This window comes from Physella acuta, unplaced genomic scaffold (genome assembly GCF_028476545.2).
Source record: "Physella acuta isolate Inbredline_101_S28 unplaced genomic scaffold, ASM2847654v3 ptg000036l, whole genome shotgun sequence".
Classification (NCBI taxonomy): Eukaryota; Metazoa; Mollusca; class Gastropoda; family Physidae; genus Physella; species Physella acuta.
In genome coordinates, this window is record NW_026731556.1 from 615,790 (window position 1) to 641,492 (window position 25,703).

The 25,703-nt window shown below is 36.3% G+C and overlaps 2 protein-coding genes across 2 annotated transcripts; one reads left to right on the forward strand and one right to left on the reverse strand.

Moving 5' to 3' along the window:
- Positions 1–7,003: 7,003 nt before the first annotated feature.
- On the forward strand, positions 7,004–15,269 carry LOC131942533 (uncharacterized). Its single transcript, XM_059302438.1, has 10 exons — positions 7,004–7,071; positions 7,255–7,359; positions 8,289–9,167; positions 9,887–10,114; positions 11,787–11,891; positions 12,304–12,427; positions 12,927–13,228; positions 13,734–13,894; positions 14,063–15,029; positions 15,168–15,269. Exons 2-10 carry the CDS (start codon positions 7,255–7,257, stop codon positions 15,174–15,176), a joined length of 2,880 nt encoding a protein of 959 aa, XP_059158421.1. The 5' UTR covers positions 7,004–7,071; the 3' UTR covers positions 15,177–15,269.
- A 594-nt stretch (positions 15,270–15,863) lies between these two features.
- LOC131942639 (uncharacterized) lies at positions 15,864–16,943 on the reverse strand. Its single transcript, XM_059302539.1, has one exon. It carries the CDS (start codon positions 16,941–16,943, stop codon positions 15,864–15,866), a length of 1,080 nt encoding a protein of 359 aa, XP_059158522.1.
- Between the last annotated feature and the right edge of the window lie 8,760 nt (positions 16,944–25,703).

Below are 25,703 nucleotides of genomic sequence, written 5' to 3' on the forward strand. Positions count from 1 at the left end.
TTCTGTCAGTTAGCAATGCCCGAAATTTCGCTCAGGCGTTTTGATCTAAACAGACGGAGAGAGAGCAAGTTAAATAAAAGCTTGTATATATATATATATATATATATATATATATATATATATATATATATATATATATATATATATATATATATATATATATATCCTCTTATTGTACCGGAAATAAAAATAAATGAGACTGTCAGTACTATTTATGTTAAGCTTCGTAACTTCAAATTTCAATATTTCACTATCGTTAAGACAAAGTCTAGCCTTTATAAAGTCATTACTGATTGGTAAATATGATGAGAGATGTATTTGAAGAAGAAAACATTATGGCACAATATATTAGAATACAATTAAAATCTTAATAGCTCCTTTTATAATGCAAATTAAAAATATTTAAAGAATTTTGACAATTATTCTTCAAAACAAAACATTAGAACAAATTGCATTCTTTCAAAACCATTTTTATTTACTTGAGTGATATACAGTCTTTTGCAGTGGTGTTGCTGCTGTTGATGTAGAGTATATCTTTTTAACAATTCGCTCGTAATATTCTTTGATTAAATATTGTTCAGCAAAAGTAGTAAAAAAAATCTATTTAATTTACCCGCATTTCATTTCAAAGCAAAGCGGTAATTTTCAGCATCAAAAAAAGTAGTGTGTAGTGATTTACCTTAATCGATTTAGACCCCGTCAACAACCCACCTAGCCCCTCGCTTCTTTGAATTAAAATATTCATACAGTGTACGCAAATCTTGAAATACACCACTTAGCTATTACTCAACAAAAAATCAATGACACTTATATACTATCCTAAGGTCTGAGTTATTCCACACGCATCTACATTTAAGTATGCTACAATTTCATACCCCTAGACGCAACAAAATGAAAAGAAAATATAAAAAAAATAAAACAATCGTGACGAAAGTTATTGGTATTTCGAATAATTGTCATGACGAATAAACATTGAATGGCATTGTGTCTACGTGTACCATTATTTTCGATTGTCTAAGTAACACATTTTCAAAACACAAGATATTACAAGCCACAAAGTCATTTCTTTTTTCTTTTTTTTAAATCATTACGAAATTAGTTGTAATAGGATCTTAAGAGATAAACAAAGAGAAACACTACTAAGCTGGACAACTCTTTTGAAATTTCCCCTCAAACAGCTGGAGGGTGTGATGGAATAATTATCAGAATCATACAGAATGCACATAGAGTCTAGTGAAGAGACTTTTTCTTCCAGAAGATGGGAATTTTTTCATGAAAACCTAATAGCATAAGGCAGTTTATTTTGACTGAATAGGCAGCTGTATCAATATTTAGTTTATCCAAGGGAGGTCACTTCGCCAGATATTTCAGAGAGAATTACGAGGATATGTTTCTTATGTTGCATCGCGTACGAATACAAATACAATTATATGATCCGATTTTTTTTAATGCTGCTATGGCTAAACTCTTTATCTTCTAAAAAAAATTGAAATAATTAAAAAAAAAATACGTTTATGTTGTTAAGTCTTGCCTGTTGCTTATTGGAATAGGGACAAGCTACGTATTCAATGCTACAAGACATTTACATTACAAGCAATTAGTTATGTTAACACTGGAGGTAGTTGATGAAATTCTCCAGTGAAAAAAAAATTAATTTTTGCTTTAACTTGGGACAGAGAAGTCAAGCGATAGAGATGTGTCTTCTATGGCAAATGTTAGAGATTGGGCGACAACTCCGTAAACGAATACTTCCGGGGCGACTGCTAACCCGGAAGTCTCGAGTTCGAAATCGGGTTCGAGCCAGTAGACAGTCCTTGAGTCGACCCAGCTCTGATGGGTACCTAACTCACGATAGGGAAAACAAAGGCTGCTGGGTATAGCGCTGAACACACTATCTCTTCATATGCCGAGGTCACAGAAACAGGATAACTCTACTTCACTTGCCCCATAGATTTTCAGATTTAGAAGGGAAACCTTACTTAAGTTTTTAGCTTTGAATGTTTATTTTGTAAACATTTACAATTACACAAAACAATAAACAGAAAAGCAGACAACGGGATGAATACGTTCAAGTCAACCTACATCGGTGAAGCGTGTCTACAATAATGACGGGATGCTCTCAGTGTTTACATGAAGATCTACCTTACCTGATGTGTTTACATGAAGATCTACCTTACCTGATGTGTTTACATGAAGATCTACCTTTCCTGATGTGTTTACATGAAGATCTACCTTACCTGATGTGTTTACATGACGATCTACCTTTCCCGATGTGTTTACATGAAGATCTACCTTTCTTGATGTGTTTACATGAAGATCTACCTTTCCTGATGTGTTTACATGAAGATCTGCTTTTCCTGATGTGTTTACATGAAGATCTACCTTTCCGGATGTGTTTACATGAAGATCTACCTTACCTGATGTGTTTACATGAAGATCTACCTTACCTGATGTGTTTACATGAAGATCTACCTTACCTGATGTGTTTACATGAAGAACTACCTTACCTGATGTGTTAACATGAAGATCTACCTTACCTGATGTGTTTACATGAAGATCGATCTACCTTACCTGATGTGTTTACATGAAGATCGATCTACCTTACCTGATGTGTTTACATGAAGATCTACCGTTCCTGATGTGTTTACATGAAGATCTACCTTTCCTGATGTGTTTACATGAAGATCTATCTTACCTGATGTGTTTACATGAAGATCTACCTTTCCTGATGTGTTTACATGAAGATCTACCTTACCTGATGTGTTTACATGAAGATCTACCTTACCTGATGTGTTTACATGAAGATCTACCTTTCCTGATGTGTTTACATGAAGATCTACCTTTCCTGATGTGTTTACATGAAGATCTACCTTTACAAATCGTCACCTACCACTCGTTCATATTTGAACTTGTCTAATGTACTTCACTTCTCTATCTGACGTCATTTACTCACACGCGTGTCACCTCGTCACCCCGGTGTCACCTATTTCACACAGGTGACACCAGTGTACCTTAACCACCCACTTCATCAAACTGAGAGCAAATTTTTTTTTCTTAAAGGAACAACGGATCAAGTTAGATCAGACAGACAAGCACTTGATTTCTGGAGGACTTTTTCAACTCATGTCGGCAATTTTATAACCTTTTTTTTTAGAATTTCACGTGGGACTGAAACAAATGAATAATAAATGAAATTACATGAAAAATGTTTTGTTTTTTAAAATATTTTTTATTTTAACACATTTTTTTTGTTCACACTTTTGATTACCGACACCTGCCTAATTCTTTAGTAAAACTACAATTAATGTTTCATTTTCGTACACGAAAAACCGTTCAATTTAACCTTTTAGAACTTCATCTGTCCAGGCGCTTTTATTTATAACATTGCTTTATCTTTTTACACAGAAAAGGAAAATTTTAGTACATTCAAATAGCATTTGCATCTATTGATATTTTACGTTTTAAAATTTAACATACAGCTGCTTTTATCGATTATTGTTTGCCTTTAAAAATACGTCGGGATGAACTCATTTGAAAATATCATTACAAGACCTTAGTGTTTGAAGTATATAGATCACATAACAAAAATGATTGACATAATAAATTTATAATTTTTTATTGTCCTATAAAGCATGCCGTTTTTACAAGCTTTTCTTTTTTTAATTCGCAACGTCTTTTTTTTTTGTTTGTTTCTTTGTGTGTTTGTGGCAAATCTTAAAACTCAATTTTGACACATTTCTAATGCAGCGATTTCGTTCAAACTTTTCACTCAGATACGTTCCACTTTGATTACAATGCAATTATTTTAAAAATTTAATTCTATGTTTAATTAGTCATTAAAAATTATTTAAACGGTTTCGGCACTAAGTGGAGATAACAAAATTAAATCGCTCGATAGATTACTATATTCAATAACTTAAGGGGAGATAACTAGCTAAACGTGATCACCCTAATAGTCTGGTGAGCTTTGGTTCACAAGAGTGTTTACAATAGAAGAGCTGGTTGTTCTAGCGAAGGCGATTAGGGGCTTATAATAAAGTTTTTAAACAGTTTGAACCTAAAGGGAGGTAAAAAAAAAAGAACTTGCTTTCGTCTGCAAAATATGGTCACGGACGGCTGCTTTTCAAGGAGCAGTTCTTTTAGATATCGCTAGCTACTGATGGTGTTCTAGAGCAAATATATTTAGTCGTGTCCACTTCATAAATCAGGATCACTAAAAAGTAGAAAATAAAACAAATAAAAAAAAACCTTTATAGCGACAAGCTTTTAGGTACACCTAAAAATAAAAGATTAAAACTAGATATAAGTAACCACTTTAAAATTTATTATTTTGTGGCGGGATTATGTAAATAAACCGGGAGTGATCTCCCCTAAACTTTCTCGAATATTCTTATATAAAACAACAGGGGATGGGAACTCGGGCTATAGACATGATTTTTAATCCATTTTAAATACTTAAAGTTTTAAAAATAGAATAAAATCTCGTAGACAAAAAAATTGCACACCAAGCGAACGCCAAATAAAAAAGTGCATAATAGTGCGCAATATTATTAGTACTTTAAAAATTTACATTAGTTTTTTGAGAAATCGAAAGTAGCGTAAATTACTACTTTCGGTCAACGGAAATTACTCAAAATTTAACAGAAGGTAGACAATTAAAACTTTTACTTACATGTGAAATTTCATTTATCTATCTGAAATAGTACTCAAGTTATAGGCTTTTGAAAACTTCAAAGTAGAAAAAGTACCACTTCCGGTTATCAGAAATCTCTCAAAAGTTGATACGGATCTACGATTTTGATAAAATACTTATATATGAAATTTCATCAACCTAGCTGTAACGGTACTCAAGTTATCGTGTTTACACAAACACAGACATACGGACAGAATTGCAAAGCCCAGTTTTTCTGACTGGATTACGCATAAAACCTCTTAATTTTGATAAATCTGGATTGATAATTTTTGCCCGATTAAAATAAGTCCTCTATACTTCGGATGTGATGAAGGACTGAGGTGCAATACTGTGAAAATTGTTAAAATTTCAAGTGATTTTTGTGCACGATTACTATACTTTCTCTATACTTCGTATACACGAGAAAGTAAAAATGCTGCTGTGCTAAAACATTTACAGTTGAATGACATATACTCTTGACAAAAATGTTTAAGATAAACAAATTTTAAAATTATTAATGGCTATAATACATAACGTTTTTTATTTTATTTATTTGTTTGAAGTGATCTGAAAGACGTACTTTACAGTTAGTATTGACTCAAAAAATAAATTCAGACGACTAGAATAATGACCACAGTTTTGTTTAATTTTTATAAAAAAAGGGAATAAATATATTTTTAGCGCTAGACTCTGTAATTATTTCCCTTTACTACTAGATCTTCTACGTCTGGCCAATAGTAATATCAATTTGGCTGGGATATTTAGTTGCTCTGTTAGGACTTTATTGTGTGGTTTTATGAGGATCATGGTTCTAGTATTGGTTGGCGTAGTCTGGTCGTTAAAGCTTAAAGCTTCTGATAACGTAAGCATATTCTACACGCGCCGTTATTTTAAGTTCTAATTTTAAAACGTGGTTATTTTGAGTTTATTACTTGAAAAAAAAAGATCTACATTGTCCTATCTTTGACAGAAAATATTGAGGTGGGCCTAATATGATTTGACAGGACGATCTATCAGGGAGGTCTAGATCTCATTGTTTTTTAACTTATGTTTCAATTCTTTGAAATGTTTACAGATGAGCTTGAAATACCGTGGAATGTGTTAGAAAATTGCCGAGGTCGATGTCACCCCACACCCTCTTCCTATAAACTTACATCTCTGATACATTTATTCACTCATTGAGCTGGTGTTTTTTAACACGAAAATAACCTGTTCAATTCATATTAAATATATATATGAAATATATTTTATATACATTTATTTTTTTTTTTTAATTTTGTTTACACTTTTAAACTTTTAGATGTAATATTTAGATATAAAATTAAACATGTGGACGACAGCATTGATCCGAACTCACCTATATTCCATCAAGACCCCCCCCCCCAATGATCAGTTCTCAGTGGTTCTTAATCGAGTTTTATTTCCCATACTTGTATTACTGCCAAATTTAGGATTAGAGTTAGTTCAAAAATAATGGTAACAAAGGTTCTTCCAGGCATCTCTTAGGGTGGAGGGGGCACACATACCTCCCCCCCCCCCCAACGAAATGTAATTTATATTGAAAACATACTTTTACCAGTGTTCGTCCGTCCCCCCCGGAAAATGTTGACCGCCCCACCCCCCCCCTAAAATAACAAGCGCACCCCCCCCCCCCGACCCCACCCGGAGAAAACAATTTGAAAGAAACACTTAAGGGTAGGGGTAGTGATACCAGCTTAAGTTTAGTTCTAGAACAACCACATATGTTTAGTGTAATACGGCCTCTGATTCTACAAACTTGGAAAAATTCGGGAAAATAAAATTTTACAAATCTAGAATGATATATTTAAGAAACAAACATTGTTTACACGGTCTTGTAAATAACTAAATGATATATTTAAGGAACAACATTGTTTACAATGTTTTGTAAATAACTAAATGATATATTTAAGGAACAACATTGTTTACAATGTTTTGTAAATAACTAAATGATATATTTAAGGAACAAACATTGTTTATAAGGTTTTGTAAATAACTAAAGAAATTAGAAGAAGTAACTATTTAAAAACTAAATGTGGAGGAATAACGAGTTTCATAGCGACGCAGGTGAAATTGTTAAAACATTACCTTTTTTTTCTTAATCCACTTAGCCTGACAGTAGATACTGTAGCAGTCAATTGATCACTTCATTTTAATTAACCAAAAATAGCTGCACTCGATGTGCTAAAATAAAGTGTGGATCATTTGACTATTGACACATAGGTGTAATGTTTATTTAATTGCTAGACGGTGTCTTACTTAGTCTGAGTTTTCGACAAGAGGTCAAGATGGGGTAATAACTGCAGGTGTGGGAACATTTTGGTATATAAGACACGGAATTACCATCTTGGTTCACAGTCTTCCCCCCTTACACTTGCAAGGTAGGAAAATGTATATTTCATTGTGTATTGTTACTAAGATAATCGCATTACTCGATATTAGTGTTCAAAAAGTATATTTATTTTAAGTTTTATTTTAAAACATTTAGTCTAAATGTATGTTTAATGTAATGCATACGCATGATATTGTAACATCTGTTTGATATAGTGTAGTTTTTTTTTTAGATGATGCAAAAGGGCCTGTTTGTTTTGGCGTCGTTCGTTGCCATAGCTACGTCTGTGTTTGGAAAACCATTCAATGACGAAGACGTGAACAGATTTAGACCAGATGTAAATATAGTTTTCTTTATTTTGTTTGCATGTCCTTATCTTAAATAAAATTATTTTCAGCCAGTATCCAGGTAATACAATAATAATCCAATAGGAAAAAAATATTGTAAAGACAAAGCAGTAGGCTAATCGGGATTCGATGCCGTGTCTTTACAAAACATAGAAATGCCCTGTCCCATGGCGTCGATATTGATTATCTATCTCTGTGAGTATCTCCATGAAAGAAACAGAAAATGAAATTGTAACGTGTTAAAGCTGGGTGTTATTTGCCGTCTATATTAGAGGACATTGACTAATCACTCATACGTGATAATGTTCTGTGACTTTAACATTGAATAACCGTCAGAATCACGGTGATAAGACTTTGACTAATTTAACTTAACGATTCGCCCATCTACAACAATGAGACGAAGACACCACTTAGACAATGACAACCAACCACTTAGACGAAATAACACATAAGCTTTAGAGAAACTTTTATTCCATGAGACTACACAAATACAAGACACAGACACAATGCTCAACTCTTTGTCCGATAACCTATAGTACTCACAGCAACAACCAACCATCACAAAAGATTCGCTGTCTCTTACGTATGTCACAGTTTTAAAATAAATCGCACTTTAATTTATTTGGATCTTTTCCAGATAAGCCCGCCATCCATTAAAATTAAATCCCTATCCGCCTCTGGTTAGAGTTAGGAATAAAAGCTAAAAGTGCAAGCAAGTTTCATAAATTTTTTCTTTGTTTTTTTTTTGGGGTGGCGGGTGTTAGCTTTTTTTTAGAGTGGTTTATAAGGAATACATCCATTCGCTTAACCTCAGTTCTTCCAAAACACACATACTCTCATACCCTAACATATACATACACAACATTGACTTCAAAACACAGAAGGCCTACATTACATTTTTTGTTTATTTTTGACGCAGGGATATGGTGATAGAGATCAAGATGGCCGCCACAAGGTCAACAACACGCTCTCCGGCTGGGGCGGTCAGCAACAGGAAGTTAACGTCAACGTTGGTGTGAACGTGTCAGGATTGGGTGGCCCTCGACATAGGGATCAAGACAATAGGGTCCCTTTGTTTCCTTGGAGAGATAGGACAAATAACGGTTGGGGTGATAAGACACAATATGGCTGGGGTGACAACACACAAAACGGCTGGGGGGATAAGACACAATATGGTTGGGGCGACAAGACACAAAACAACGGCTGGGGTGACAAGACACAAAACAATGGCTGGGATTACAAGACAGAAAATGGTTGGGGTGACAAGACACAAAACGGCTGGGGGGATAAGACACAATATGGTTGGGGCGACAAGACACAAAATGGTTGGGGTGATAAGACACAAAATGACTGGGGTGACAAGACACAATATGGCTGGGGTGACAAGAAACAAAACAACGGCTGGGGTGATAAGACGCAAAACAACGGCTGGGGTGACAAGACACAATATGGCTGGGGTGACAAGACACAAAATAACGGCTGGGTTGACAAGACACTCAATGGTTGGGGTGATAAGACACAAAATAACGGCTGGGGTGACAAGACACAAAATGGCTGGGGTGACAAGACACAAAATGGCTGGGGTGACAAGACACAAAATGGCTGGGGTGAAACCAACAAAGACAGCTGGTACGACTTTGAAATTGACGTGGCTGGATGGGCAGAGACTCCCAGCGACCACCGATCTGACAAGAACGACCTGAACGTCGACGTCTTTATCCAAATCTTGAAGTACGTGAAAACCAACCAATATGAGGATACTCGGTCTTTCATCGAACTGTTTAAGTATTTCACACAGGTAGGTTGATGTTTTATAAGTATTGCCTCTGCTGTTTCATGTAGTATACTCATATTTTGTTCTGAAATACAGCAACTATTTTTTTAACAACTAGAAAGTAACCCCCTACTCCGTTTATTAATTTAAAGTAAAATAATTCGAAATGATTTTAAAATAAAACAACTGATAATTGAAATAAATATTAGAATATTTTTTTTTAAATCGACAAAAGAGCTGAAACTATCATTAAGCATTTCTGATGGTTAAGATACCTAAAATTGTTAATTTGTTTCAAACATTATTAGATTTTCTAAAAACGAAAAAAAATGCAATACATATTTTCTTGAAGAAAAATGTATTGGCGCTTACTAAAACATATATTTTAAACTTCTGGTTTTGCACACTTATTAAATTTTTTTCGAATTTATGACTACATTCGCCGGTCATCATATTAAGTCCAACCAGTGTTTCTTCCAGACTTTTTTCTACGGGGGGGGGGAGGGGAGGGAGGGGGGCACATGATATTATCGGGGGCGAGGCGGTCAACATTTTCCGGGGGGGGGGGGGGCGAACACTAGTAAAAGTATATATTTTCTATATAAATTCCATTTCGTTCGGGGCGGTAGACTTTCTTCGGGGGGGGGGGGACTGCGCCCCCCTCCAAAGAGATGCCTGGAAGAAACTCTGAGTCCAAACATGAACTAGCTTAGATGTAACGCTTCCCGTTTTAACACTTCTAGATCACGTGGAACAAAGACACAAAGTACGGCTCCGGGCAGGGAAAATTCACAAACTCCGGCTCCAGCCTGTTCGACTCTTACGGCTCCGAGCAGCAGGAGTGGGACGAGCTGTGCGATGACGTCACGGTGGAAGACCGTCACAGGAGACTGTTCGGACTGTACTTGAAGTTCCGGGCCCACTCACAGAAACAGAGAGAGATGACGCTACTCACAGACTACCAGCCTGAGGTAGGGGCCGGTTAACTCTTTTTATTAACATAACTCTAATCTCTTACTTAACTTGTTTTATAAACATAACTCTAATCTATTACTTAACTTGTTTTATAAACATAACTCTAATATCTTAGTTAACTTGTTTTATTAACATAACTCTAATCTCTTACTTAACTTGTTTTATAAACATAACTCTAATCTATTACTTAACTTGTTTTATAAACATAACTCTAATATCTTAGTTAACTTGTTTTATTAACATAACTCTAATCTCTTACTTAACTTGTTTTATAAACATAACTCTAATCTATTACTTAACTTGTTTTATAAACATAACTCTAATATCTTAGTTAACTTGTTTTATTAACATAACTCTAATCTCTTACTTAACTTGTTTTATAAACATAACTCTAATCTATTACTTAACTTGTTTTATAAACATAACTCTAATATCTTAGTTAACTCGTTTTATTAACATAACTCTAATATCTTAGTTAACTTGTTTTATTAACATAACTCTAATCTCTTACTTAACTTGTTTTATAAACATAACTCTAATCTATTACTTAACTTGTTTTATAAACATAACTCTAATATCTTAGTTAACTTGTTTTATTAACATAACTCTAATCTCTTACTTAACTTGTTTTATAAACATAACTCTAATCTATTACTTAACTTGTTTTATAAACATAACTCTAATATCTTAGTTAACTTGTTTTATAAACATAACTCTAATATCTTAGTTAACTTGTTTTATAAACATAACTCTAATATCTTAGTTAACTTGTTTTATAAACACAACTCTAATATCTTAGTTAACTTGTTTTATAAACATAACTCTAATATCTCAGATTACTTGTTTTATAATCCTAACCCTAATCTCTCAGTTAACTTGCTTTATAATCCTAACTCTAATCTCTTAGTTAACTTGTTTTATAAACATAACTCTAACACCTTAGCCTTTTTTTATAATCCTAATTCTTATCTCTGTGTTAACTTGTTTTACAATTCCTATTCTAATCTCTTAGTTAATTTGTTTTACAATCCTAACCATAATCCAACTCCAATCTCTAAGTTAACCTGTTTTATAATTCTAACTTTAATCTCTTAGTTTACTTGTTGTATAATCCTAACTCTAATATTAACTCTAATCTCTCAGATTACTTGTTTTATAATCCTCCTCTAATCTTAAATCTCTTCCGGTAAGGGCATTGGCGTAGTCTAGCCGTAGAACTAGGACCTGTTGTTATACCTTAAGTTACGATCGTACTTAGCCCCATATTTAAACTAGGTTGCACGATACAGTGGGGGAGGGAGAAACAAAACAGTATTTAAAAAGTGTCTAGCGGCTGGTAACGGGGTTGAGAGAGAAATGCTCAAGTCTTAGCCGTGTTCTTATCTGATTGTCAATTGAGAATAGCTTTGAGCTGTTTGCTCAAGACAGCAAATATCTTACAGTAAATTGTGGAAATTATAGAAGTAAAATTTATGACGGTTAATATTACAAATATTTTTTTTTAAATCTAAAAATTTAAATTTCATAATAAATATTTCATTTCTTCTCCATACTGATAATGCATTTTAGAAAATGTTGCAATTTGTTACTAAAAGGGGTACTTTCTTATACATTAACAAACACTCACAACTAAGTATATCCACTATGTTCGTTTAACTTCCTCACCAGAAAAAAGTCAAGCTTCAGTTCGCTTTGTTCTCTGAAATGGTTTATTTCGCTCAACAACTGCGATACGACAACAAAGTAACTAGAAGCTTGTACAGCATCACCGAGGTAAATGTATTCACTGCTGAATATTGTTTTCTTAAACACATAGAGTATCCATAGCTCTACGGCTCAATAAAACCTGCATAAGCCATAGAACTGGTTAATGACCTACTTACCAGCCCTATACCTAACACTTCAAAATAATGCAACTCTTATGAGTAGTTTCAATATAGATTAAAGTATAAATATTTATTTTATCTTTTTTTTTCTGAAAAAAAGTTTAACAGTTAAAAACAAAATATATGCTAAATTCAACTTTTAAATTATAGGAAAAACGTACCTAAAAAATGGATATTTATTTTTAATTTTTTTATTCTGTGGAAGTCTGGACTATATGATTTCAAAATCTTTTACTGTAACGTGTTTAAAATTTTAGTAAAACTTTTATATAAACAAAAATCATGTTTTAAATATTTAGCTGAAGCTTAAACAAGAGTTCACAAGTTTCAAGCAATGTGCCTTCTATCGTAAATGTGAGAGATGGGGCGACAACTCAGTGAATGAATACTTCCGGGGTGACTTGAACTCACCAATCAACTTCTGTACGTATAACACCTCTTTCCTGCTGATACTGTTCTGTTTTTAGTATAGCAAGCAGTGTTTCTTCTCTTTTTCACTTTTCTCCTGCGGGAAGGGGGAGGGGGAAATGCACTTCCAACTTTCAAGGGGGTGGGGTGGGTGACAAAAAATTTCCGGGAGTCGGATACTGTTTAAAATATATATTTCTATATAAATTCTATTTCATTCATGGGTGGGGTGGTAGTCGAGCTTGTGTGTGTGTGTGGGGGGGGGGGGGGGGGGGGGTTGGTGGCCCCAAAGAGAATCTTAAAAGAAACACTAAGCTTAAACTTTGCACTGCTGACACTATATGAACTATGATGGATCTGACAAGTGTGGTTTCGCTGTAAATCCCTTCATATTTCAAAAATAATAAACGTTTACACTTTTTTAAAAAGCCAAACTCTGACGAGTCGCAACTATGTTTCTATTGTATCGTGACCTTAAATAACCACTCACTTTTTTAAATATTTTAACTCACAGACGGAGGAGACCGCTATGAGAAAGACGGCAGCCATTTTGCACTTTTCCTGAAGCTCCAACTACTGATCCAGTCCGCTCTACCACGTCATGACATCCCAGATGACCACAGTGTCTTCTCCCAGTGGGGGTTGGACTTGCTGGGTGGTGACCGGGTTGGCAAACAAGACAACCACCCAGTCTACGGCTCCCTCATGAGCATACGTCGACATCTAGACGACCATAAGCCTAACGATTTTAGACGATTTTTCGACGACGATGATGAAAACGAGGCTCGCAGTAAATTTGCGTTTTTCGCTGCCAAAGTAAGTAAACAAAGCGGTCCCGATCATAACACTATGTCAAATGAATATATAGTTAGGTATCTAATTGTAAAGTAGCAGTGCATATTTTGGCTATATTATAACATACTAACACAACAAACATAACCATAATGTTTCGAAATAAGACACGAGTTAGATTTAAGAATACTAATTCAAAAAATAGAAACAAATGTACACCACATGTTATGTTTTATTGTAGGTATGGTTTTAGTTGCTTTATAATGTTCATCTGAGCTTATACACATTTTTTTTTCTCACACAAAAAACTATCGTTTTAACATCAAATAAAGTATCACTTTTCATGTTTATTTGAAATACTTTATTCAGACCGCTTGTTATTGAAATTAACAAAACGTTTTTAGACTATATATTATTATGTGTAACTAAGTTGAATAAAGCATGGTCCATACTTATACGAGGTAGTTGAAACAACACAAGCAGGTTACAGACTATATTAACTGTTTAATTGTGTTAAAATAATTTCCAGGGCTACACACATCTTAAAGAGCAGAAGAATATGATCTTACAAAAGATCGAAGTCCAACAGATATTTGTTGAGTTTACGAAATTCCTACAGTTTCAGGAGGATTTAGGAGCTTGCGAGGATGATTACAACAAGTTTAAGGAATGGCAGAAAGTCAAAGAAAAGTAAGAAATTTAATTAGAGTTAGATCTCACTTTCTGACTGAGTGAAGACGGAGCTGATAAAAAAATGGCAAGACAACACATACAGCTGAAAATTAGTTCACTACGTTTTGTTGTTGGTACATTTTGGATTTTATATTCTAAATTTGATATAAAAAAATTATTCTACAGTATGGAGAAGGTGAAACAGTTTCTGGATTTCTTAGAAAAAATGGTAAACTGGACAGGAAATGGATGGGGATTAGACAACAAAGGATGGGGTGACAATAACAAAGGATGGGGTGACAATAACAAAGGATGGGGTGACAATAACAAAGGATGGGGTGACGTAATCAAAGGATGGGGTGACAATAACAAAAGATGGGGTGACGTAAGCAAAGGATGGGGTGACAATAATAAAGTATGGGGTGATAATAACAAAGGATGGGGTGATGTAATTAAAGGATGGGGTGAGGTAAGCAAAGGATGGGCTGACGTAAGCAAAGGATGGGGTGACAATAACAAAGGATGGGGAGACGATAACATAGGATGGGGTGATGCAATTAAAGGATGGGGTGAGGTAAGCAAAGGATGGGGTGACAATAACAAAGGATGGGCTGACAATAACAAAGGATGGGCTGACAATAAAAAAGGATGGGGTGACAATAACAAAGGATGGGGTGACGTAATCAAAGGATGGGGTGACAATAAAAAAGGATGGGGTGACAATAACAAAGGATGGAGTGACGTAATCAAAGGATGGGGTGACAATAACAAAGGATGGGGTGACGTAATCAAAGGATGGGGTGACAATAAAAAAGGATGGGGTGACAATAACAAAGGATGGAGTGACGTAATCAAAGGATGGGGTGACAATAACAAAGGATGGGGTGACGTAATCAAAGGATGGGGTGACAATAACAAAGGATGGGGTGACAATAAAAAAGGATGGGGTGACAATAACAAAGGATGGAGTGACGTAATCAAAGGATGGGGTGACAATAACAAAGGATGGGGTGATGGCATCAAAGGATGGGGTGACGATAACAAAGGATGGGGTGACAATAACAAAGGATGGGGTGACAGCAAGACCGTATTTTTAGGATGGAGTGGCGCTGCTACAGGTCGTATAGACGGCATCCCTGCTTACAAAAGACAGGTAAAACATAAACATTAAATCTTAGTTTTCGGAAATTTAGTTTAGGACGGTCAATTTTAATAGTACATTTGGTTTAGTTGTTATATATTCGACTATAATTTTAAAAAAAATTAATAAGTATTTTAAATGTTTTCACAGAAGAACTGAGTGAGTTACATTTGACTTGTCTGACGGCCTTTATGATATAAAGTCCAGATTTTGCCAGACATGCTAACAATAGAGCTGAATAAAGATATCTAACTTATACAGTCGTCTGTTAATTTTTTGATTGAATGCTACAAAGTTACAGTTTTTACAAGGTTAAATGCACGCATGGTTTTCAACTGCCGAATATGTGTAACAAATTAATCTCTTTTAAAATCGTAATTGAATATATTTCTTTCAACTTCACATGTATCTGTCTTTAACTTTAATCATAATGATAATGCTTTATACACCTACAACATTTTACCAAACATACAGCCACATCCACATAAACACACACACACACATATATATATATATATATATATATATATATATATATATATATATATATATATATATATATATATATATATAAACAGAGAGAGAGAGAGAGAGAGAGAGTGCATGTGCTTCGTGTATTTTTGAAAACTATTTAGGATTAAAATGTTATGCTAAAACCTATATAATAACTTTACTCTAGCAAACAACTGAAAAGAAGTTACAACGCTTAAAAAGCGCAATGCTTGATTCTGTTCTTGTAGAACACATAAAAACAAACTAGGAAAATGTTGAATCTTATTTAGGTATTTTGGGACCCTAGCCACTACGATTACTATTCGAGAGAGCATCGTAATAGTACGTGCGGGGTTACTTATTATACACCTGGCTTTCTTTTTCTTTAGCCTTCATCTTACGACAGCGAACGAAGACGAAGTATTGCCGGTAGGCTGGGTTAAACCCCGCGTATATCAAGATGGTGATAGCCCCGTGAATATTACCAAAGAGGTTGACCAGGTTGTTTAAAGTGTAGAAGTTAAACAGGTTCGAAACCGTCCATGAAAATATCTCCGGGTAAAAAAGTCGAACCCATCCTATGATAAAATTGGGTAAACTTGTCGGGATGTACAAAATGACAAGCAACAAAACCATTTTAACTAAACGTTTTTCTTTCACCGATAACGAATTCGCGTTTGGAGTTTCGGAGTTAAGAAAGTGATTTTTGCCAGCGGTACGAATTGTAGATGATTTTTGTAAAGCTCTGTACATGACAATCCCGCAAAAAGCTGACGAGAATTGGCAGACGCTTGACATGATAAGGCCGAAGATGATGTCATTGGACATGACAACCTCGTTGTGGAGTGTGGTCTCGCAGAGGAAGTACCGCATAAAATGTCGCGTGATGTCGTACTTGAGCTCAACACACATTGTCCAGAATAACGGCAGTTCGTTTGCCAGATAAAACAGAATGATGCTAAACAAGGTGATTAGAGTTTGTTTCATAGTGAACATTGATTTAAAAGTGAACGGAAAAGTGACGCAAAGACAGCGTTCTATCGAGATGTAAATTGTTATAGCGGATGAGAAATCTGTGAACGCGATGCGAGCGTATGCAAAAGCTCTTTGAGGTACTTTGTAATCTATGATAGAATCGGTAGGGAAAATTCTGGAGATACGGCAAACGTTGTAAGCTATAGTACAGCAACCCATGAAGCAATCGCTTGAAGAGAGGATGAACAAGGAAAGATTCATGGATGTCCTGAAGCCGATCTTGGCGAAGACGACTTGGTTGATGACGTTGGCGATAATGCCGAGGATGGCGACAAGAGTGGAGCCGACGGTGATGATGTAGACGTCCACGATGTATTGGCTCGTGTCTGTGAGAACCAGTTGTTGGAGTTCTGACGTGTTCTGCAGCATTTGTTCCTGATGGGTTTTACTTGTATCCATAACTTTAGGCAACTTTTGTCTGAAATATGATATGATTGTTGTGATTTAAAGGTTTATTTATAAGATGAAAGAGAAAAACATTATGAATCATGTTACGCCTTTGTACTTTTTTTAACATGCAATTCTTTTTGGGAAATAACGTAGTTTTGTTGGATATTTGTAATTACGCAAGTGTTTTGTTAAATTGACCCCGCTGCTCCACCAAGTGTTAAAGTTGCTGTGAGAGGGTTTTACCTTTCACACCATCATTTTAGGCGTTCCACTACCAATAGTCATTGGTCAAAGACAAAATGACTATAACAGACGGGATACTTATTTCTTTCTGTCTTTTTGGGTTTTATTCAAAAGTACATAACAACGACATTTTATTATCCAAGTAGACTGGTCATTTACAGTACGCAGATTTCCTTCCCCATCAATAGCATAACTGAACTACTTAGCATTCATTCTATGGCAACAACGTTGTCTACCTTGCAAGTCACTACCTTTTATACGCGTCACACCTCCATTTGTTCATTACAAACCCGCACCAACATTCATTCGTACCAATATGTACTCACAGAACACGCACCATAACATGCCTTATGAGGCTAAATCGTCCAGAAACATAATAAAACGTATATATTTTGTTTAATTCCATTGCGAGGAAATTTCATGTCAAGCAGGTACCTATACGAATTAGAAGGACTAGATTAAGTACCCACCAGAGAGTAAGAATTGGAAGGACTAAAGTCAGGGGCCCATCAGAGATTGGTAGAATCGGGTAACAATAAGAATTGGAAGGACTAGAGTCAAAGAGTGAGTAACCAGTCAGAGATGATTTGATCTAGGGAAGTCTACGAAAATACCAGAACGAATGAGTCGAAAAACTTTAGGTTTGGCAGTCTTGTGCTTTACTACACGGCCACATTACCCCTCAAATAAAGTATACAATGTATACACGTTTTGTTTTACTAATCTTCCAGTAAATCACATATATGACGAATAATAGTGTTTCATAGCCCAAGACATGAAATTAAAAAAAAAAACACTCTCTTTACTTTGTGAAATTTTAGGACCAGAGTTAAGCGAACATTTTCTTTTTCAACTGTTTTTGTGTGAAGATTTACACTGACTGTAAGTAGCAAAGGGGATATCACCATCCGTTCAACCAAGCTTGCCGGTGAAGTCATCTCCCCTTACCCCTTGTTAAAATACTTTATTCTAGTAAACATCGTATACATCTAATAGCATTATTACTTTTTGTATTTAACGTTAACCTTTAACAAAGTACATCGTAAATAAAACATAAATTCCTCAAGATTGACACAAAAATAGTTATATTTTTTATGGTTCATAAAGACTAGTAGTAAGTTATTATGTCAATCTGATATACGTCAAGTTGAACAGCTGTCTTTGTCAAATTTCTGAATGCCATTTTTTGTTTTGTTTTGATAATTCTAATTGGCTGCAAACACTCATAAAATCTTAGCTATCTACTTAACAATAGATAAAAAATAAAACGGGAACATTATCGTGATGCACGTCATTTTTTAAACAAATATATTGAATGAGTTTGTGACACAGAGTTCATTATTACAAAGATCAGTGAGAGTTGTCTCCCTGTGCGGTTAGCTGAAATGTCAACACACAAATGTATTGATTGTGTTTTTAAATATAGTTATAGTTTTCACCAACGGCTTTCAGAGTATTGGAAATAGTGATTTTCACTAAAAATCTAGTTATTGCTGTCATTTATTTTAATAACGACATTTGTTTTGTTCTTATTAATGTATAGATAGCGTGAGAAGATTGGGAGAGGGGGGGGGGTGGGAGAAAAGAGGGCGGTGGTGGTTTCTAGAATTGTTTTATCATATGGTGTGGCTGTTTGGAGTGGAAGCACTTTAATTAATATAACATATGCACGATCCCTAACTTGGTTGCTTATAGAGTATATAACTGTTTATACTCTTAATACTAAGACATGAATGAAAAATACATATTTTATAACATAACTACAATATATTTGATTGTCGACTCACTGCAAAGTTTTAGAAAATACTTTGGTGCGGCGTGGTACGGAGGTTGAAGTCATGATTGCTAAAACGAGCTCAAATCAACCTGGATGAGCGCCTTACCAACGGACAACAACCCACATAGGAGAGATAACTCCAATATTAAACAACAGTTACTGATGCTTTGTAGTTTATTCTTGGACGGACAATGCGAATGCACAAAAAAGCAGGCTGAAATTGGGGTCAACGGGCCATATGTCACACAACATGTTGACACGTAATACTCTGTGTTGTAGGAAATCTCGTCCCATATTGGAATTAAGAAAGAAGAAAACGAAGTTTTATTCAGTAATGAAGTTCGTTTGATCGACAACGACGACTAATACGTACAAATACATATTTGTTTCGAGTTAGATTTTATTGTATGGTTGTAGATCGTATACCATTATATCAAAATATGTTGTGACAAGTTTCTTTTTGCTGTTACGAATAACATAAAACTGCTTTTCATGCCGAGCGATACATTTCTTTTCTGCAGTTTTGAATTGTAGACGTCCTTCTTACAGAGACACATTTCAAGTTCTTCATAGACCGGACAGATTCGATAATTCATGGAGTATAAGTTTTATTCAGGTACCCATTAGAGTTGGACGGAATCGAGATTAGGTTCAAAACAGGAGAATTTCGCGTTCACAATCAAGCGCTGCACCTTATGTTGGCACAGACACACAGATTTTAAATATACTGTTTTCAGATTAAAATATGTTTGTCAACTATCAGCTATTCATAATTTTCATTTCTTTAATGTTTAGATACAGACACACCAGAGGCGTAGCGAGGGGTCGGGGGCGGCGGTGCGGACCGCACCGGATGACACCATTTAGGGGGGTGACACCAAAGCAAAAAATAGCAAAATATATAGAGATAAACTTGAAAGGGGGGGGGGTGCAAATCGAAAGTTTGAGGGGGGTGGGGTGCAAATCGAAAGTTTGAGGGGGGGTGCAAATCGAAAATTTGTCCCCGGGAAGGGTAGCTACGCCTGTGGGGGGTGACACCATTAAATGCCGCACCGTGTGACACCCGACCTCGCTACGCCACTGAGACACATAGATATAAAATATAAGCCTAATGTTTTCAGATTAAAACATTTGTGTCAACAATCCCTTATTTCATTACTTTACTGTTTAGGGTTTGAAGTGTGGAAGTTCTATTTCATATTTGGTTAAACTCATCCGATGTCTAACAATACATTGAAAGAAACGTCCAGAGGATGCTTTGTGTGCCCAATATTTGTAGACAGTGTAAGGTAAAAGTAAAAAGTTAAGTTTCCCTTTCAAACTTGACGGTCTATGGGGCAAGTGAAGTAGAGTTCACTTGTTTCTGTGACCTCGGCATATGAAGAGATAGTGTGGTCAGCACTATGCACAGCCGCCTTTACTTTCCATCAGAGTTGGGTGGACTCAGGGACGGTCTACTGACTTAAACCCGGATTCGAACTCGAGATTTACGGGTTAGCAGTCTAGCTCTCTACCGCTAGACCACTCCGTCCCTCACAGTGTGAGGTCTTTAATATCAAATCGAATACAATTCTGGATGGCGACTGGTTCGATAACACAAAGTCACAACATCGACAACTGACTTTATAACTTGTTTATGCATACATTTTGTATTTGATTTAGTGCTTATATTAATTTGCAGTCCCATTTGTATAAAAGCTACACAATCAGATTTTTTATACAATTTCGTGAAGTTTTAATGAAAGGGAAATGCAACATGAAAAATAGGCAAATAAATAATTTTTTACTTTCTCGTATGCTTTAGAAACAGTATTACAATCGTGTTAAAAATCGACGTTTTACACTTCCCTGAGTAGAAAACCTATATTTTCAATACTATCTGTAGAGTTTGAGCACGTGTGCTAAGTATGTATGGTGTAGTTTAATATGCTCATCTATTTACTTATGTTCTATTCATTCCTACACACCTCCTTTCTTTCGAAATGGGCGGTTTAGTTATATATATATATATATATATATATATATATATATATATATATATATATATATATATATACGTGCGGCGTCAAAACGGCCAATGACAAAATGACCCCGTCAAAACGACCCCAACAAATCGGCCCCGACAAATCGGCCCCGCCAAAATGACCCCGTCAAAAGGGCCAGCAACATATGGACCCCGTCATATAGGCTCCCGACAAATAGGCTCCCGTCATTTAGGCTACCGACTAATCGGCTCCCGTTATATATGCTCCCGACAAAAGGGCTCCAGTCAATAAGGCTCCTGACAAATAGGCTCCCGTCATTTTGGCTCCCGACATATAGGCTCCCGTCATTTAGTTTTTTTTTCTACAAAACGGCCCCCGTCATTACGACTCCCGACAAATAGGCTCCCGCCCTTTAGTTTCCACAAAAAGGCCCCCGTCATTACGACTCCCGACAAATAGGCTAGCGTCATTTTGGCTCACGACAAGAAGGCTCCTGTCAATTTGGCTCCAGACAAAATGACCACTGACACAGTGGCGTAGCTACCTTAAAGCTAGCGTAAGCAAGGAATAGGGGCCCTATAAATAAACATTTTTAGCAGTTGTAGGCAAACATAATAATATAGTATAAATACATAATCAGGACATATAAAATACAAAAATGTTGCCTTCAGAATATTTATATACTAGCGTACCCGTCCCCCGCGCGTTGCCGCGGGGATAGAAGTAAGTTTGACGAAATGTATTAGAAGGATTTCAGCAACGCGTTACCAATCATATATTCTTAGACGCGTAACCTTGTTTTCTCAAAGTGAGTTATTTAAATGTAAACAATGCCTGCGCTTGGATCATAAATACCGGGACACGGGTTTACCTACACTACCGCGTGAAATCCGTATGTTTACATTAATCACTCACCGAAATAATCAGGTAGAAGACACTTCGGTTACCACCCATGTGTCAGGGACGTAGAGGGGCGCTCTCAGGAGCACCTCCACTCGATTACACTACCGCATATGCGCCACGTACGGCTCCTGGCTCCTTAAAACTAACTGGAGCCATCGTGCCAAATAGCATCATGTTAATATTGATGCAGATTTCGTCATTCGCTAAAGTGACACAAATGAACAGGATTTTTTTCTTTAACACTTACAAAAATTAGTTGACGTGTTTTAAATATCAGTGTGACTGATGCAATGTGCTAGCGTTACTAATGGTCTATTATTAGATGCTCGATCTCAATTTCTGACTGGATTGTCTAATAATAGATGCTTATTGCATCATTCGCAAAGTGACGAAACTCTACAGTAGGCTCCTCATATTCAAAAAGTTATTTTTTCATCTTTCGCAAAGTGACGAAACTGTACAAAAGGATTTCCTCGCGTTACAAAGTTATTTTTAGAAGCCTGTTGTAGTTTTACCGCTGAATATAGTGGTACCCCTTACTCGCTATGCAGAACGCCCGATTAACGGATGCCAAGTGCCAACTTAGTCGCTCTAAAACTCTGGGCGCTGAATAGTGTATTGACGAAAGTTGTACCCTATATGGCGCCTCCCGTAAGAAACTTTAGTTTTCTTTTTCGCAGAAATATTCTCGGGAGGATTTTCATCTACTCCCTAAAGTTTCATGGCACTCGGATGAACCGCATCCGAGTTTTTTTTTTATATACCGTGTATAGAGAAAAAAATTGCTCCCCCGGGGGGCGCCGCCCTTGCAATATTAAACAATATTTTTTTGCAGAACCCTACCATTGAGTGATCTAATCATCTTCCCAAAGTTTCATGGTACACGGATGAACGGTGTGAAACCGAAATTTTATAAACCGTATATAGAGAAAAATCGCAGCCTCCCGTGGCGCCGCCCTTGCGAAATTAAAAACGATTTTTTACAGAACCCTTCCCTAGAGTTTTATAATGAACTCCCCAAAGTTTCATGCCTATCGGATAAACGGTGTCACTGCAATTCACTTTTATTATTTTTATATACCGTATATAGAGAAAAATCGCACCCTCCCGTGGCGCCGTCCTTGCGAAATTAAAAATTTTTTTTTAACAGAACCATTCCCTAAAGTGGTATAATGAAATCCCCAAAGTCTCATGGTTATCGGATGAACGATGCCAAACCAAAATCGACTTTTATTTTTATATACCGTATATTGAAAAAAAAACATATCGCGCCCTGCCGGGGCGCCACCCCGCGAATTTGAATTTTTTTTTCGCAGAAACCTCCCCAGGAATATTCTTAACAACTTCCCAAAGTTTCACGGCGATGTGATGAGAGGTGTAGTAATGCATAAAGGACAGACACACAGACATACATTGCTTTATATATATACTAGCGTACCCGTCCCCCGCGCGTTGCCGCGGGGATAGAAGTAAGTTTGACGAAATGTATTAGAAGGATTTCAGCAACGCGTTACCAATCATATATTCTTAGACGCGTAACCTTGTTTTCTCAAAGTGAGTTATTTAAATGTAAACAATGCCTGCGCTTGGATCATAAATACCGGGACACGGGTTTACCTACACTACCGCGTGAAATCCGTATGTGTACATTAATCACTCACCGAAATAATCAGGTAGAAGACACTTCGGTTACCACCCATGTGTCAGGGACGTAGAGGGGCGCTCTCAGGAGCACCTCCACTCGATTACACTACCGCATATGCGCCACGTACGGCTCCTGGCTCCTTAAAACTAACTGGAGCCATCGTGCCAAATAGCATCATGTTAATATTGATGCAGATTTCGTCATTCGCTAAAGTGACACAAATGAACAGGATTTTTTTCTTTAACACTTACAAAAATTAGTTGACGTGTTTTAAATATCAGTGTGACTGATGCAATGTGCTAGCGTTACTAATGGTCTATTATTAGATGCTCGATCTCAATTTCTGACTGGATTGTCTAATAATAGATGCTTATTGCATCATTCGCAAAGTGACGAAACTCTACAGTAGGCTCCTCATATTCAAAAAGTTATTTTTTCATCTTTCGCAAAGTGACGAAACTGTACAAAAGGATTTCCTCGCGTTACAAAGTTATTTTTAGAAGCCTGTTGTAGTTTTACCGCTGAATATAGTGGTACCCCTTACTCGCTATGCAGAACGCCCGATTAACGGATGCCAAGTGCCAACTTAGTCGCTCTAAAACTCTGGGCGCTGAATAGTGTATTGACGAAAGTTGTACCCTATATGGCGCCTCCCGTAAGAAACTTTAGTTTTCTTTTTCGCAGAAATATTCTCGGGAGGATTTTCATCTACTCCCTAAAGTTTCATGGCACTCGGATGAACCGCATCCGAGTTTTTTTTTTTATATACCGTGTATAGAGAAAAAAATTGCTCCCCCGGGGGGCGCCGCCCTTGCAATATTAAACAATATTTTTTTGCAGAACCCTACCATTGAGTGATCTAATCATCTTCCCAAAGTTTCATGGTACACGGATGAACGGTGTGAAACCGAAATTTTATAAACCGTATATAGAGAAAAATCGCAGCCTCCCGTGGCGCCGCCCTTGCGAAATTAAAAACGATTTTTTACAGAACCCTTCCCTAGAGTTTTATAATGAACTCCCCAAAGTTTCATGCCTATCGGATAAACGGTGTCACTGCAATTCACTTTTATTATTTTTATATACCGTATATAGAGAAAAATCGCACCCTCCCGTGGCGCCGTCCTTGCGAAATTAAAAACGATTTTTTACAGAACCCTTCCCTAGAGTTTTATAATGAACTCCCGCGTTACCAGCCATATGTTCTAAGACGCGTGACCGTCTTTTCTAAAAGTGAGTTATTTAAATGTAAAAAACTGTACAGAAGGATTTCCTCTCGTTACAAAGTTATTTTTAGAAGCCTGTTGTAGTTTTACCGCTGAATATAGTAGTACCCCTTACTCGCTATGCAGGACGCTCGATTAACGGTTGCCAAGTGCCAACATCGTCGCTCTAAAACTCTGGGCTCCAAACCGTGTATTGACGAAAGTTGTACCCTATATGGCGCTGCCCATAAGAAACTTTAGTTTTCTTTTTCGCAGAAATATTCTCGGGAGTATTCTCATCTACTCCCTAAAGTTTCATGGCACTCGGATGAACCGCATCCGAGTTTTTTTTTTTTATATACCGTGTATAGAGAAAAAAATTGCTCCCCCGGGGGGCGCCGCCCTTGCAATATTAAACAATATTTTTTTGCAGAACCCTACCATTGAGTGATCTAATCATCTTCCCAAAGTTTCATGGTACACGGATGAACGGTGTGAAACCGAAATTTTATAAACCGTATATAGAGAAAAATCGCAGCCTCCCGTGGCGCCGCCCTTGCGAAATTAAAAACGATTTTTTACAGAACCCTTCCCTAGAGTTTTATAATGAACTCCCCAAAGTTTCATGCCTATCGGATAAACGGTGTCACTGCAATTCACTTTTATTATTTTTATATACCGTATATAGAGAAAAATCGCACCCTCCCGTGGCGCCGTCCTTGCGAAATTAAAAATTTTTTTTTAACAGAACCATTCCCTAAAGTGGTATAATGAAATCCCCAAAGTCTCATGGTTATCGGATGAACGATGCCAAACCAAAATCGACTTTTATTTTTATATACCGTATATTGAAAAAAAAACATATCGCGCCCTGCCGGGGCGCCACCCCGCGAATTTGAATTTTTTTTTCGCAGAAACCTCCCCAGGAATATTCTTAACAACTTCCCAAAGTTTCACGGCGATGTGATGAGAGGTGTAGTAATGCATAAAGGACAGACACACAGACATACA